This window comes from Garra rufa, chromosome 1 (genome assembly GCF_049309525.1).
Source record: "Garra rufa chromosome 1, GarRuf1.0, whole genome shotgun sequence".
NCBI classification, from domain to species: Eukaryota; Metazoa; Chordata; class Actinopteri; order Cypriniformes; family Cyprinidae; genus Garra; species Garra rufa.
In genome coordinates this window covers 88,430,403-88,447,617 of record NC_133361.1, presented here as the reverse complement: position 1 = coordinate 88,447,617, position 17,215 = coordinate 88,430,403, and the positions used below count along the sequence as shown (strand labels likewise).

The 17,215-nt window shown below is 39.4% G+C and overlaps 1 protein-coding gene and 2 non-coding genes across 3 annotated transcripts; 2 read left to right on the top strand and 1 right to left on the bottom strand.

Moving 5' to 3' along the window:
- LOC141321619 (uncharacterized) lies at positions 1 to 4,799 on the top strand. The gene is made up of 6 exons (XM_073833383.1): positions 1 to 470; positions 586 to 913; positions 1,040 to 1,841; positions 2,003 to 2,212; positions 2,571 to 2,965; positions 3,609 to 4,799. The coding sequence occupies exons 1-6, from the start codon at positions 94 to 96 to the stop codon at positions 4,797 to 4,799; spliced, it is 3,303 nt and encodes a 1,100-aa protein (XP_073689484.1). The 5' UTR covers positions 1 to 93.
- A 4,051-nt stretch (positions 4,800 to 8,850) lies between these two features.
- Positions 8,851 to 8,991, top strand: LOC141283913 (U4 spliceosomal RNA). Its single transcript, XR_012338285.1, has one exon. It is a non-coding gene; the product is annotated as a U4 spliceosomal RNA (small nuclear RNA).
- A 4,849-nt stretch (positions 8,992 to 13,840) lies between these two features.
- trnas-gcu (transfer RNA serine (anticodon GCU)) lies at positions 13,841 to 13,922 on the bottom strand. The gene has a single exon. It is a non-coding gene; the product is annotated as a tRNA-Ser (tRNA).
- Between the last annotated feature and the right edge of the window lie 3,293 nt (positions 13,923 to 17,215).

The following is a 17,215-nucleotide window of genomic DNA, read 5'->3' as shown; positions in this document are numbered from 1 at the left end:
TTGAAAGCTCCATCTGTAGTTCCACTTCCTCGTTTGTGGTCGGAGACCTTGCCACCAGAAGATCACAAGTGGATTGGCAAAAGGCTTTTCAAAATGGGGTCCAAGGGAAAGCCAGAGCTCCGTGATGACCTCCAGCTCTGGTATTACCCACCACAGCCAGCACTTACCTACAATCAGGGTCCAGCTCCAGACAGATTCTTTTGTCATGCACTTCTGCTGTGGATGCCGTACAAGCTGTGGAGGGTCAAGATTCTCTGTCCCAATCCTGCCTGCGGACGGCATCAACTGACAGGAGGTGGTCTGCACAAAAGGGCACGGCAGGTTCTGGACATCGACAGAATGTACAGCATGGTCACAGAAACCCTCATCTGTACCAAGTGTAGAGCCTCGCATGTGTCCTGGAGTCAGACAGTCCTGCAACAGCTAGACCTGGGTCATCGCTCTGAGTTTCGGGTTATCCTCACGCGGAAGTAAGCACACTTTCATTCTGCATCATGTTGTTAGGCCATCATCACATACATATGCAAATAGTTTACAAATCAAATATGTAAAATATATGAATGAGTGTATTTTGCTTTTTCTAAGGTATGCCTGTGATATGCGGGTCATCCGGCTACTGCGTGAGCGTAGCTTAGGCAACAGCCCCACGCGGGTGATAAAGCAGCTGCGTGAAAACCACAGCGAGGAGTGGCTCCAGCGTCTGGCCCGATACACCACCCAGTGTGTCGACTTTCTTAATCGACCTGGAGTGTTGCCAGTAAAATTCCAGGAACCCCCACAGCCTACAGTGGTGCCAAGCTGCAAGTGGCTACTCACCGTGTACAGCCAAGACATCCTAACAAGGCTGGATGAAATCCATGCAAGGATAACATCCACCTATGGCTCTGTCTTGAAGATGGATTCTACTAAAAAGGTTAGTTGTGGATTTTTGTTTATTAATGCTGTTGTTTATATACACAACACAGCAGTATATCTGTATTTTACATGGTGGGATGTTTGATTGCATTTACAGCATGTTCCATATCATGTCTTATTACAGATAACCAAGAAGCTGGCTGGGACAGCGAGGGGAACGGGACTCTGGCTTACCTCTGTCGGCAATGAGTTTGGTCAGGTGCTCATGAGCGTGCTGACAGCCCAGGAAGGAGCAGGACTGGATATGATGGTAGATGGTCTGGTGAAAAGATACCAACAGGCTGGTGTGGATCCACCTGCTGTGTTGTATGTGGACTGTGGGTGCTGCACTGAGGTGGGCGAGACGAAGCTGAAAACCAGATTCAGAGGTTGGCCAGATCTCATGATACGCTTGGACATCTGGCATTTTATGCGCAGGATTGCCCTGGGGTGTACAACTGATGCCCATCAGCTGTACCCCATCTTCATGTCGCGGCTATCAGCGTGCATCTTTGAATGGGATGCAGCTGATCTCTCAGTGCTTCGCAAAGCAAAGAGAGCGCTATTGATCTCCCAGGGTTGGCCTTCGCTGGCAGATGAAGATGTCAACAAGCATCTTACCAGGAATGAGCTGGCTCTACATTGCCGGAGGAGAACCCGCGGAGAGGAGACTACCATCCTTCTCCTTGAACGGCTGTTTACAGAGCTCTTGAGCAGCAAGGGCAATGACTCCCTGGGTGTTCCTCTCCTGGATCAAAAAAGGATGGAGCACATCTGGAGTGTCCAGAAGAAGCATGTAAAGTGCATCCAAGACCCCCCTGGTGTTGTGCTCTATATAGAGACTGGAAGCTTAACCAAGGGAGGTGTGCTTCTAACGACATACAGATGTGCCAGAGGCTCCACTTCTCTCGAGTCCTTTCACCTACACCTGAACCGTTTCATCCCAGGTATGTCTCTGTCACACTCCCTGTGCATATATATAATATATATATATATGTATGTGTATATGTATATGTATATATATATATGTATGTATATATATAAAACACATTACTTGTCTTTTGTGTTTCTTTAACACTCACCTTTACACTGTTGTGTCCATTAACAGGGACCAGTGCAAACAGTCTTAACTTTCAGATTTATCTGCTGGAGGGACTACACCGGTGGAACCAGGACAGGGAGGCTGCTTCATTGTCAGCAGAACCATCAGCTTTATGCAGCTACACAGGAGAACTTGTTCACTGTGTAAACAGCAACTATGAAAAGCTGTTTGGCAAGAAAGTGGTTCCAACATTTTGTTCCCCTGCCTGTTACACCGGTAAGAAAAAGTGTTATTGTTAATGAACTTAGAATTTCTGTGTAATCTCTGTCTATATATTTAACTCTACAAAGTCTACTGTCATGATTGATATGCAAATTTCTAAGGCTTTTAAATTATCGACATTATCCAAACTTTATTGATAGTTTATACTTTTAATCAAGAAAAAGGCATTAGGAAAATCATGTTACATGTAAGTATCTAATATGATACAATAGGTTTTTGAGGAATATTTATTTGTACGTCTCTCAATTATCATTTGTATTGTGTTGCATTATGTGTTTTTGCATATGTTTTTTTCCTCCTCAATGATTCAGCATTGTATTTAATTCCTGTTTGTTTATTATTTTAATTTCAGGTGAGCTCATTGGAGTCCAGTATCTGTTTCAGCAGACAGGTCAGGCACTGCAGGACATGAATCCAGACTCCGAGCAGAACGCAGAGCTCATTGAAGACCTCAGTGTGGAGGAGCGAGATGAAGATGAGGGCTTCTGTGACATCAGCGAGGATCAGACCATTACTGATCTGGAGGCTGACTTGTCACCACCCTCTTCCACACTTGCACTTAGTGGTACTTCTGTACTGGGCTCTCCATCCCCTTCACCAGTCCCTGACCCTACACAAGGCCTCTCACAGTCTCCCACATCACCTGGACCCTCAGGGACTGCTGTCTCACCTGTCCCATCTGAAACATCTGTTTCACCTCTTCCCTCAGAGCCAGAGGATGCTGGTCAGAAAGATGATGAAGAGATGGTAAGTGCAAGATGAAATAACATTTAAAAGATCAAACAACTAGGGATGCACCTATCCGACTGTCTCAGTCCCGATACCGATACCTGGGCTTTGTATATCTGTCGGTATATCTACTAGATACCGATCCGATACCATTGTTGAATTAATAATAAACTGCATACATTCAACCTTATACCTTCCTTCCACCATGTAGAAGAAACTACAGGCACCAAACTTTCCTAACTAAACATTACTTTCCTAACTAAGACAAAACACATGTAATGTATTGAATACTTATTTATTTGTTATTTAAAGAACAATTGTGCATTCAAATCGAAAATAGAATGTAATCAAACTTCTCAAAATAAATTTAAATAAATAAAATGTAGTAGTAGAAATGGAGGAAGAAAATAAAAAAGAGCCCCGTGGATCTGTTAATTCTTCCGATCCCCGATCCAGCTATTTTTTTAATATCGGGGCCGATATCCAATCCTAATATCGGATCGGTGCACCCCTACAAACAACATCAAAGTCATTAATAAGCTGCAAATACACATAATGTCAAGTCAGCTTTCTTTCCATTGTGTTTTATACTTTAAAGAAGGTGCCAAAACAGCTTCCCACTGATAAACATTATAATGTTGGTGTTGGTGTTTTTTAATAGGCTGTTGACAGCCAAAATGTCCCTGGTTATCAACATGTGGACAGATTGGCAGAATATCTGGTGGATCTCCGGGGTCACACAGCCCTCAGCCTGACCAACCAGGAGGCCAACACCATAATTGCACTTTGGCAGAGCTTGGATGACCAGGACAAGCAACGGGTGGTGTATGCAGCTCGACATCAGAAGAGACTGCTGAGTGGACGCTTCAGAGTACCTAAGAGGCCCACTCAAACCCCTGGAGTAGAGAGCACCACCAGATGTGTGCTGGGTGCAAGCAGCGCACCTGCACAATGGCCTGACTGTTGCCGCCTGGTGGAGACCATCTTCATCAGGCTTTGCACTGTTCACCCAAGCCCCAAAAGAAAAGGCAAGGGAGCGCTGTCAAGATGGTCTCTGATCCTTCAAGACTACAGAAGGATAAGGCAGCTTGTACTGGGCAACAGTTTGGTGATGGAAGGAACATCACTGCAGCTGGTGGAGGTTAACCAGAACACCCTGATTCAGTGGCACAACAACAGACAGAAAAAGCAGGAGCTGTCTGTGCTGCTTCAGGGCATTCAGTTGCCTCAGTCCCTCCCTGAAGCTCAGGAGCCTCTCCAGGCTGCCAAGCGTCTACGGACTGAGACAGAACAACCAGCGGAGCAGCACCAGTACAAGCTACCAGAGAGCACGGCAGGTCAAGCAAAGCAGAGGCAGGGTTCTTCTGGGCGACCCCCTCTCAGACCCAAGGCACCAGCACAGAGTCCTGTGTCAGTTACGCCATCAGCACCTGGAGCATCAGCACAGATGCTACCCAACATAGTCCTATCAACAGGACCAAGTTTTCAGGGAGTGCCAATGCTTCAGGGTTTGCCAGTGCTACAGGGTCTGCAAGTGGTCCAAAGACTGCCAATGGTCCAGGGAATGGCGATGGTTCAGGGAATCCCATTTGTCCAGGGGATGCCAATAATTCCGCCTACAGTTGTGCAGGCCATCAGTTCACAACCTGCTGCACCAACTGCCAGTCCGCAAACCATGCCCAAGAGACCCTACAGGAGAACTGTTGAAGCAAACACTTGTAAGAAGTGTGGGCAGTTTAAAACAAGTGCAACGGGGCATAGCCAGTACAGGGGCAGGGTGTACTGCCCACAGACTGAAACTGTTACAAAAGAACAGTGGCTGGAGGAAATGCGGAGAACCATTCCCAAATAAAGTATATATTTGTGTGTATGTGGTGTATATAGCAAAAAGAGTTCACTATTGTTAATATTTGTGTAAAAAAAAAAATATTTGTGTTTTTAACTTTTTGTAGTTTTTTTTAACTATTATTTAATATTTTATTAAACTTTTTATTTCTTGTTTTTGAGGACTTAACTTTTTATTTAACTTATTTATTGGTTTTGAAAACTTAATATTTGTCATTTCCCTTTTAGTTCATTGTTGTTTAAATACTTCTTATATAATTTATATAATTTAATATTTATTATATATTAATATTTATTTTTATTTTATTTATTTCATATTCATTACTGTATTGTTGGAATAATTTTTAAATAAAAACAAACTTTCCAAACTGTAAAGTTATTGCTTTTTCTTTTTTACTTTTATTTTCATTTTATTTGCCTTTTCATTTATTGTTGTCTGTAAACTTATTTAATATTTAATTTGATTTATTTAATATTCATTACTGTATTGTTGGAATAATTGCAAAATAAAAAATAAAACTGGGAAATGATTGTTTTTTGTTTTTGACTTTTATTTTCATTTTATTTCCCTTTTTATTTATTGTTCTTTGAATACCTAATTAATATTTAATTGTATTTGTTTAATATTCATTACCATTCTGTTGGCACAACTGCAAAACAAAAACAAACTGGCAAATTATAGCTTTTTGTTTTTTACTTTTATTTTCATTTAATTTGCCTTTTCATTTATTGTTGTTTGAATACCTAATTCATATTTAATTTTATTTATTTAATATTCATTACTGTATTGTTGGAATAATTGTAAAATAAAAACAAACTGGGAAATGATTGCTTTTTGTTTTTTACTTTTATTTTCATTTTATTTGCCTTTTCATTTATTGTTGTTTGAATACCTAATTCATATTTAATTTTGATTTACTTAATATTCATTACTGTATTGTTGGAATAATTATAAAATAAAAACAAACTGGAAAGTTGTTGCTTTTTGTTTTTTACTTTTATTTTCATTTTATTTTCCTTTTCATTTATTGTTGTTTGAAAACGTATTAAATATTTCATTTTATTCATTTAATATTCATTACTGTATTGTTGGAATAATTATAAAATAAAAACAAATTGTCAAATTATTGCTTTTAGTTTTTTACTTTTATTTTCATTTTATTTGCATTTTCATTAATTGTTGTTTGAAAACCTATTTAATTTTTAATTTGATTTATTTAATATCCATTACTGTATTGTTGGAATAATTATAAAATAAAAACAAATTGTCAAATTATTGCTTTTTGTTTTTTACTTTTATTTTCATTTTATTTTGCTTTCCTTTTCATTTATTGTTGTTTGAAAAATTATTTAATATTTCATTTTATTTATTTAATATTCATTACTGTATTGCTGGATTATAAAATAAAAACAAATTGTCAAATTATTGCTTTTTGTTTTTTACTTTTATTTTCATTTTATTTTCCTTTTCATTTATTGTTGTTTGAAAACTTATTCAATATTTAATTTTATTTATTTAATATTCATTACTGTATTGTTGGAATAATTGTAAAATAAAAATAAACTGGCAAATTATTGCTTTTTGTTTTTTACTTTTACTTTTATTTTCATTTTAATTTATTGTTGTTTGAAAACTTATTTAATATTTTATTTTATTTAATATGCATTACTGTATTGTTGGAATAATTGTAAAACAAAAACAAACTGGGAAATTGTTGCTTTTTGATTTCTGTTTTTATTTTCATTTTATTTCCCTTTTAATTTATTGTTGATTGAAAACTTATTTAATAGTTAATATAATTGTATTTATTTAAAATTCATTACTGTTCTGTTGGCATGATTGTAAATTAAAAAATTTCAACATATTAATGACTATTTTATTCTAATTACTATCTTTTTTTCAATACAAATAACATATTTGTAAGTGTCTTGAATGAAGGTAACATACAAAACTCCTAATCAGAATAAGTAATATCAATTAAACAAAGAATAATATTATGCTTAATCAGAATAAATAATATTAATACAATAACTACAAAATAATAAGTAATAATAACATCAACAATACCACAGTTCCATTGGCATTCTTTATTTTTCATGGAAGAATTGTACATATGTACATTTTATTAACCTTAAAAATTGCATTTATTTAATGAAATTAACAATATAACAATAACAATACAAAAAGGTGCCTTTATCTGGATTCGAACCCCGGTCTTGGTGAGCGCCTGCAATAGGAAACAGTGTAATATAAATGCGCGATTTTCACGCACAAAGAAACCTGAAAATGTATCGTAGCGTGCATGCTAAGGAAGTAATATGTTCTAACGTCACATTTCACCCTTTCTTTTCGTCATTTTTTCCCTTTCTTCTTCCCTTTCTCCTTTTCTTCCTTCCCCCTTTTCTTCCCTTCTTCCCCGTCTTTGACGGACTATTGTTCCCCAGCTTGAACGCAATCGGTTAGCGCGTTCGGCTGTTAACCGAAAGGTTGGTGGTTCGAGCCCACCCAGGGACGTGTGAAATGCCGGAGTTTTGCACGCGCGTCAGGTGTCCACTAACGCCTATGCCATTCTTAGGGTTGCGAGGCACAGCTTTCTCAGGGCGTTTATCTTGTGCACCTTCAATAAGCTGGCTTGTTTTAAAAGAACTCAGCGGCGGGCATTTGGTGAACATTTTCACCAGCTCGAGTAGTTTGCTGTGGCATGTGGATGCCTTCTTTACTGATGATCTGTCTCTGGGGCTCATCTAGTTGACATAGTATCCGCTGACATTCGGCTGAAGGTGCTGATCCACCATCTGCTCTTGGTACGGACTGGAACCGGGGGACTGTAGTGACCATCAGATCGGAATACAGAATGGATCTGGTGGCTACGGTGACCTCAGAATAAGAAGAAACAGACTAATATTAATGTAGATGCAAAAGTTCCATGTTGCCACAAAGTCAATACCCAATACCCCACCGGGATGACTTGAAATACAGTCAGCATCGGCAATTTTTGCCAGTCTCTCTGGAGGCTTGTTGAGAAAGATAGTCTTGCTTCGTTTTGTTTCCTTTTATTGGCGTGGCTGGTTGTTGGTCCTCGTCAAAGAGGTGTCCACCGATCATAGCGTGCCGGAGCCAGAAGACTCGTTGTTTTGTCAATATGTTCTCAAGACTTTGCGGCAGGTATCAATAAACTACAGCACAATCACAGCTCGCCGCTACCCATCGTAAACAGGTTGGGCCTGTCTGTTTCGGTGGGCTCTCAGTGGTGCTAAAGCATCAAATGAAGAGGATGGGATTCGAACCCACACAAACCAAGGCGTGCCGAGCACAACGGGCTAGCCTTGCATCGCCTTAACCACTCGACCACCTTTCGTTTCGCGCGGTCCTTTTGTTTAACACTCCCGATTCAGACCACCAGCTCATCAGTAGAGCGCTCAGTGAACTGAACTGAGTGTGTCAGATAGGGAAGACACACAAAAATTGCAGAGTGGGGTCCCCAGGACCGAGGATCACTGCTAAATGTACCGAACGACGAGGATGGGATTCGAACCCACGCGTGCAGAGCACAATGGATTAGCAGTCCATCGCCTTAACCACTCGGCCTCCTCGTCGTATTACGTGGCGTCTTTTATTTAGCACTCGCGATTGAGATCATCAGCTCATTAGTAGAGAACTCAAAGAACTGAACTGAGTGTGTTAGATAAGGAGGACACAAAAAGTTCAGCATGGGGTCCCCAGGACCTAGATTATGGTCCAGTGCTAAAGGAACCGAACGACAAGGATGGGATTAGCAGTCCATCGCCTTAACCACTCGGCCTCCCCGCCCCCTTGCTGACTGAGAGAGGCCATGCTGCGGACCTTTTCAGCTGCTGCTGCTGTGCTTTCAGCAGGCTGTTTTGAGCACAGAGGGAATAGTGAATGAGCCGTCTTTTACACACCTCTAATCTGTTCCGTAGAAACACGGTGCAGCAACCCGTGCCAGGAGACTGTTTGTGCGGCAGTTTAAAGCTTGCTACCACCTTGTCGGTTCACATCCACGTAGGTGCCTGCAAAGGTCACGACCGTCGCCGGCATTCTTTCGCAGAGGCAATATTGTAGCCTATGAGGTTTATCCGAGGCGCGATCATTGCTGGTTGAAAACTTTACCCAATACCCCGCCAGGATGACTTGACATACAGTCAGCTTTGGCAATTTTTGCTAGCCTCTCTGGAGGCTTAGAGTATTGTTGAGAAAAAATAGCCTTGTTTCGTTTAGGTTTTGTTTCTCGTCGAAAAGGTGTCTGCTGATGATTGAGCGCCAGAGCCAGAAGGCTTGTTGTTTTGTAAATATGTCCTCAAGACGGGTATCATTAAACTGCAGCGCAATTACAGCTCACCGTTACCCATCGTAAACAGGTTGGGCCTGTCTGGTCCGGTGGGCTCTCAGTGGCGCTAAAGCTTCCAGTGCATGTCGAGCACAATGTATTAGCCTTCCACCGCCTTACCCGCTGGACCACCTCGTCATCTTGCGTGGTTTCTTTGTTTAACACTCCTGAACCATGTGCATGTGGATGCCTTCTTCGTCTTTTGTTTCAGCCGCCGAGGGCCTGTTTTCCACTGAGGCCCTGCGTCAAACTCCCTATGAGACACAATCGAACGTTAGTAGTAACCTCCGATTACGGCCGAATGTGGATTCTGCTCGGACGACGGGGCACCGGTACATCCTTTGTAGCTTTGGCTTGTTAGCCAAACGCTACAGCAGTTTGCCATTTCCCATGAAATCATCCTTGATTTCCTTAAGAAAGGTGCCCCAAATTGGTGGAAAATCACATCTCAACCATACGCTGTCCAAAGCATTGACCCGCCTTCACGCGGCAAAACAGAACGTGTTGTTGGCCCGCACTGCTGGGTCAAACTGCGCTTCCCAAAAACAGATTGGGTCAAAACCGACAGAAGAAAACTCTAAGCCTGCTCTAAGCCCTACCCACGGGGAGGGCTCGACAGTCTCGCACAACGCGAGAGCCTCCGTTTCGCCTGTGTAATTTGGGGGCCGATGAAAACTGGGTCCGACCCGGTGAAGAAGCCCACGACCAGCCCGGCTAGCTCAGTCGGTAGAACATGAGACTCTTAATCTCAGGGTCGTGGGTTCGAGCCCCACGTTGGGCGGCTCTGTTGACTCTCTTTCTTCCCAAAAGGGTGGCGGGCTCCAGCGTGCCCATTCGCCGCGCAGGCTGAGTGGATTTTGCGAGCTCCGGAAACATCTTTCAAAACAGATGTCGCTGTTAGTGCGAGCAATATTAATCCCTATCGCTAACCCTAACCCTTGCTTTTACACCGGTGATCCGGCGGCAGCAAGCAACAGCGGCTGTCTCTGTGGCGCCAGCTGCCGAAGGATAGTCCGACATTATTTTGGAAATGTCGAGCAATGTTGAACTGTGCAGCCAATCACGTCGAAGCACTATAACATTTGGGCCAATCGCGTCGAAGCGCTGATGGTATTACTTTTATTTTCATATTTGCCTTTTCATTTATTGTTGTTTGAAAAATTATTCAATATTTAATTTGATTTGTTTAATATTCATTACCATTCTGTTGGCACAATTGCAAAATAAAAACAAACGGGGAAGTTATTGCTTTTTGTTTATTACTTTTATTTTCATATTTGCCTTTTCATTTATTGTTGTTTGAAAAATTATTCAATATTTAATTTGATTTGTTTAATATTCATTACCATTCTGTTGGCACAATTGCAAAATAAAAACAAACTGGCAAATTATTGCTTTTTGTTTTTTACTTTTATTTTCATTTTATTTGCCTTTTCATTTATTGTTGTTTGAATACCCAATTCATATTTAATTTTGTTTATTTAATATTCATTACTGTATTGTTGGAATAAGTATAAAATAAAAACAACCTGGAAAGTTATTGCTTTTTGTTTTTTACTTTTATTTTCATTTTATTTTCCTTTTCATTTATTGTTGTTTGAAAACTTATTTAATATTTAATTTGATTCATTTAATATTCATTACTGTATTGTTGGAATAATTGTAAAATAAAAACAAACTGGCAAATTATTGCTTTTTGTTTTTTACTTTTACTTTTATTTTCATTTTAATTTATTGTTGTTTGAAAACTTATTTAATATTTAATTTTATTTAATATGCATTACTGTATTGTTGGAATAATTGTAAAACAAAAACAAACTGGGAAATTGTTGCTTTTTGATTTCTGTTTTTATTTTCATTTTATTTCCCTTTTAATTTATTGTTGTTTGAAAACTTATTTAATAGTTAATATAATTGTATTTATTTAAAATTCATTACTGTTCTGTTGGCATGATTGTAAATTAAAAAAATGTTATTATTTTTTTTCTATTTTATTCTAATTACTATCTTTTTTCAATACAAATAACAGATTTGTAAGTGTCTTGAATGAATGTAACATACAAAACTCCTAATCAGAATAAGTAATATCAATTAAACAAGGAATAATATTGCAACCCCACACATGAATGGTCTCAGGATGCTTTACTGTTGGCATGACACAGGACTGATGGTAGCGCTCACCTCACCTATAATATTGTGCTTAATCAGAATAAATAATATTAATACAACAACTACAAAATAATAAGTAATAATAACAACAACATCAACAATACCACAGTTCTATTGGCATTCTTTATTTTTCATGAAAGAATTGTACATATGTACATTTTATTAACCTTAAAAATTGCATTTATTTAATGAAATTAACAATATAATAATAACAATACAAAAAGGTGCCTTTATCTGGATTCGAACCCCAGTCTTGGTGAGCGCCTGCAATAGGAAACAGTGTAATATAAATGCGCGATTTTCACGCACAAAGAAACCTGAAAATGTATCGTAGCGTGCATTCTAAGGAAGTAATATGTTCCAACGTCACATTTCACCCTTTCTTTTCGTCATTTTTTCTCTTTCTTCTTCCCTTTCTCCTTTTCTTCCTTCCCCCTTTTCTTCCCTTCTTCCCCGTCTTTGACTGACTATTGTTCCCCAGCTTTGGCGCAATCGGTTAGCGCGTTCGGCTGTTAACCGAAAGGTTGGTGGTTCGAGCCCACCCAGGGACGTGTGAAATGCCGGAGTTTTGCACGCGCGTCAGGTGTCCACTAACGCCTACACTCAAAAAAATGGTTTTGTGCCATTGTTGGTTTTATTTAAATATTTTATTTTAAAACAACATATATATATTTTGTTGTCCGCCAAAACACTATTGCATTGTGCTTAAATAACTTAAGCTGTTTAATTATCCACTTTACTTAATTATGAATTGTTAAAGTAACGCAAAGGGTTTAATTTCACCATTCAAAAACGGGATGTGACAATTTCTAAAGTATTTGATGAAGACACGTCGTCATGATTGATCATTATTACAGACACCTGATGTTAATAAGCAGAATCACCAAAAGAGGGAAAAAAAAATTAAGCAACCATTATAGTGGTCAATGTTTGCATTAGTTGGGCTCTTGACCCTTAAATCTTCAATGTTAGATTTTGTTTGGCTGCTTTTACTGAGTTATAACAGCTAGACAAGCCAAGAACAATAGTCATCAAGTAGCACTGACTGTACTTAAAATAGCTATCATCATATAGTGACTTAAGTACTTGACTTAGGTTTTCCTTACAGATTTCAAGAGAACTGTGAACAAAAGATCTGTCAGTTTTGGCTTTATGAGACAGATGAAGAAAGAAAAAAAAAGCTTTTTTGCTTTTAGACACACAGACATGAAGAATCAGTGTGAGAATCACAACAACGGTGACCACCAAAAAACCAAGTTGTAGCCAATCAGAACTCATCCATGACTCCCATCATGCATTGCGACATGAATAAATTATGAGCTCTTTGGCCTATTTTTTAGTAAACCAAAACAAGCTGACTAAACTTAATGGTTTTAAGTTAAAGGACATTGATTACATTGATTTGGTTGGACATTACTATTTCACATTGATTTTCCTAATTCAATTGTGTTGTCTTAACAGAATAATTTTGAAAAGATTGAAAAAAATCCTTATATGTTAATAATAAACAATTTGGTTGTTTGGAACCACTGTCCATAATTGAATTGAGTTAGTTTAAAGAATCATTTTTTTGAGTGTATGCCATTCTTAGGGTTGCGAGGCACAGCTTTCTCAGGGCGTTTATCTTGTGCACCTTCAATAAGCTGGCTTGTTTTAAAAGAACTCAGCGGCGGGCATTTGGTGAACATTTTCACCAGCTCGAGTAGTTTGCTGTGGCATGTGGATGCCTTCTTTACTGATGATCTGTCTCTGGGGCTCATCTAGTTGACATAGTATCCGCTGACATTCGGCTGAAGGTGCTGATCCACCATCTGCTCTTGGTACGGACTGGAACCGGGGGACTGTAGTGACCATCAGATCGGAATACAGAATGGATCTGGTGGCTACGGTGACCTCAGAATAAGAAGAAACAGACTAATATTAATGTAGATGCAAAAGTTCCATGTTGCCACAAAGTCAATACCCAATACCCCACCGGGATGACTTGAAATACAGTCAGCATCGGCAATTTTTGCCAGTCTCTCTGGAGGCTTGTTGAGAAAGGTAGTCTTGCTTCGTTTTGTTTCCTTTTATTGGCGTGGCTGGTTGTTGGTCCTCGTCAAAGAGGTGTCCACCGATCATAGCGTGCCGGAGCCAGAAGACTCGTTGTTTTGTCAATATGTTCTCAAGACTTTGCGGCAGGTATCAATAAACTACAGCACAATCACAGCTCGCCGCTACCCATCGTAAACAGGTTGGGCCTGTCTGTTCCGGTGGGCTCTCAGTGGTGCTAAAGCATCAAATGAAGAGGATGGGATTCGAACCCACACAAACCAAGGCGTGCCGAGCACAACGGGCTAGCCTTGCATCGCCTTAACCACTCGACCACCTTTCGTTTTGCGCGGTCCTTTTGTTTAACACTCCCGATTCAGACCACCAGCTCATCAGTAGAGCGCTCAGTGAACTGAACTGAGTGTGTCAGATAGGGAAGACACACAAAAACTGCAGAGTGGGGTCCCCAGGACCGAGGATCACTGCTAAATTTACCGAACGACGAGGATGGGATTCGAACCCACGCGTGCAGAGCACAATGGATTAGCAGTCCATCGCCTTAACCACTCGGCCACCTCGTCGTATTACGTGGAGTCTTTTATTTAGCACTCGCGATTGAGATCATCAGCTCATTAGTAAGGCAAGGCAAGGCAAGGCAAGTTTATTTATATAGCACATTTCATACACAATGGTAATTCAAAGTGCTGTACATAAAAAGGAATTAAAATCACAAAAGCATAAAAATTTAAAATAATAATCACAACAATAAAAACAAAATTAAGAACATTTAAGATGATTTAAAAAAAGAAAAGAAAATGATTTCAAATTAATTAATACAGTAAAATGATTATGCATAAAATAATGCAAACTGTTCGGACGTAGCACAGTGCTCATTCAATAAATGCACAACTAAACAGGTGAGTTTTGAGTCTGCATTTAAATGTGGCTAATGTATTAGCACATCTGATCTCTTCTGGAAGCTGATTCCAACTGCGGGCGGCATAATAGCTAAAAGCGGATTCCCCTTGTTTTGTGTGAACCCTTGATATTACTAACTGACTCGATCCTAGTGATCTGAGTTGTCTGTTAGGTTTATATTCAGTGAGCATATCTGCAATGTATGTAGGTCCTAGGCCATTGAGTGCTTTATAAACAAGTAAAAGTACTTTAAAATCTATCCTAAACATAACTGGAAGCCAGTGTAAGGACCTAAGGACTGGTGTAATATGCTCTGATTTTTTGGTTCTAGTCAGAATCCTGGCAGCAGCGTTCTGTATGAGCTGCAGCTGTCTAATGGTCTTCTTGGGAAGGCCGGTGAGGAGACCATTACAATAGTCTACCCTGCTGGTGATAAAGGCATGAACAAGTTTCTCCAAATCTTGACGGGAAACAAAACATCTAATTCTTGCAATGTTTTTAAGATGATAGTATGCTGATTTAGTTACTGCTTTAACATGACTACTGAAACTGAGGTCTGACTCCAGAATCACACCCAGATTCTTGACTTGATTTTTTGTTTTTTGACCCCTAGTGTCAAGGTACGCATTTACCTTATGAACTTCATCTTTGTTTCCAAATGCAATGACTTCCGTTTTCTCCTTGTTTAACTGTAAAAAGTTTTGGCACATCCAACTGTTAATTTCATCAATGCATTGGCAGAGACAGTCAATGGGGCTGTAGTCATTTGGCGATAAGGCTAGGTAAATCTGGGTATCATCTGCATAGCTGTGATATGCAATTTTGTTCTTTCTCATTATTTGACTTAGTGGGAGCATATACAGGCTGAACAACAGCGGCGCTAAAATTGAGCCTTGTGGGACTCCGCATGTCATGGACGTCCACTTAGACTTATGTTCTCCTATACTCACATAATAGCCTCTCCCTTCTAAGTATGACCTGAACCAATTTAGAACCATCCCAGAAAGCCCGACCCAGTTTTCCAGTCTATCTAGCAGAATGTTGTGATCGACAGTGTCGAACGCAGCACTGAGATCTAGTAATACCAGCACTGATATTTTGCCAGAATCTGAATTTAGGCGAATATCATTTATTATCTTTATGAGCGCTGTCTCTGTGCTATGATGTTGTCTGAAGCCAGATTGGAAATGGTCCAGGTATCCATTTGAGTTTATGTAGTGATTCAGCTGATTGAAAACAACCTTTTCAATAATCTTTCCTATAAAAGGAAGATTTGATATTGGTCTATAGCTGCTCAATATGGTGTTATCAAGATTTTTCTTTTTCAGAAGGGGCTTAACGGCTGCAGTTTTCAGGGAGTTTGGAAAAGTCCCAGAAAGAAGTGAGGTGTTCACCACTTTTAAAAGATCTGCTTCTAAACAGCTAAGCACACTTTTGAAAAAAGATGTAGGAAGTGTGTCAAGGGGGCAGGTTGACGATTTGAGGTGCTGTACTGTTTCTTCCAAAATGTTGCTATCTATTTCTTCAAAAGTAGACATAATGACTTCTTTTTGAAATTGCGGTCGAATCTGTCTGACCTCTGCATAACTTGAGGATGTGCTAATTGTCTTTCTGATATTATTGATCTTCTCAGAAAAGAAGGAAGCAAACTCATCGCACTTGCTGTCAGAGAGCAGTTCACTAGGGATCTGACTAGGGGGGTTTGTTAGTCTCTCAACGGTAGCAAAAAGAGTGCGAGTGTTGTTTAAGTTGCTGTTTATAAGGTTTGAGAAGAATGTTTGTCTAGCTTTACTTAGTTCAACATTGAAAGCATGAAGGCTGTCTTTATAGATGCTATAGTGAATTTCAAGTTTTGTCTTCCGCCACATCCGCTCAGCTTTTCTGCATTGTCTTTTTATTATCTGTACTGCTGTTGATTTTCTCCACGGTGATTTCTGTCCAATTATCTTTCTGTTTTTTATAGGTGCAATGTCATCAATGACATTCTTAACTTTTGAGTTAAAGGAGTCCAGGAGAAAATCAACAGAGTCTGCAGAAATGCTTGGCATTGAAGATATAGCCTTCATAAATAGCACACTCGTGTTATCGTTAATGCATCTCTTCCTGACAGAGACAGATCTAGATTCAGTGGTAGCAGAGATCAATATATCAAAGAAAATACAGAAGTGATCAGATAGTGCTACATCCTTGATAACAGTGGATGAAATGTTTAGACCCTTACTGATGAGTAAATCAAGAGTGTGTCCACGATTGTGTGTAGGCCCATGCACATGCTGAATCAGGTCAAACGTGTTCAAAACTGTTATAATTTCTTTTGTAGTTTTGCTTTCTGCATTGTCTATGTGAACATTAAAATCCCCTGCAATAGCAAAACAGTCAAACTCTGAACAAATCATTGATAGCAGTTCTGTGAACTCTTCAACAAAGGCTGGAGAGTATTTTGGGGGCCTGTAAATAATGATAAACAGAATGCGAGCACCTTTCAGCAGAATCCCTAGATATTCAAAAGACAAGTACTGACCAAATGACACTTGTTTGCATTCATAGACATCTTTAAATAGAGCAGCAACACCACCACCTCTTTTAACAGCTCTGCAGACATTCATGTAAGTGAAATTAGAAGGAATTGCTTCATTTAGGATTGTCGCACTGGAATTGTCTTCTAACCATGTTTCATTTAAAAACATAAAATCCAGGTTGTTTGTGGTTATAAAATCATTGATCAGAAGTGATTTATTTTTTAGTGAGCGAACATTTAAAAATGCTAGCTTGATGGCATCACTTTTTGTCTCTAGAGCAATCTTAGTTTGATGCCTAATAAGCCTCAGATTAGATGTGTGAACTGTACGATTTGAGAGGGCCTTAGACTTTCTATCACATATTAAAACAGAAATAGGGAAAGCTACAGGCACACTGGGTTCCCGCTTGTTTTGTAAACATTCCTGATTGTTGCTGT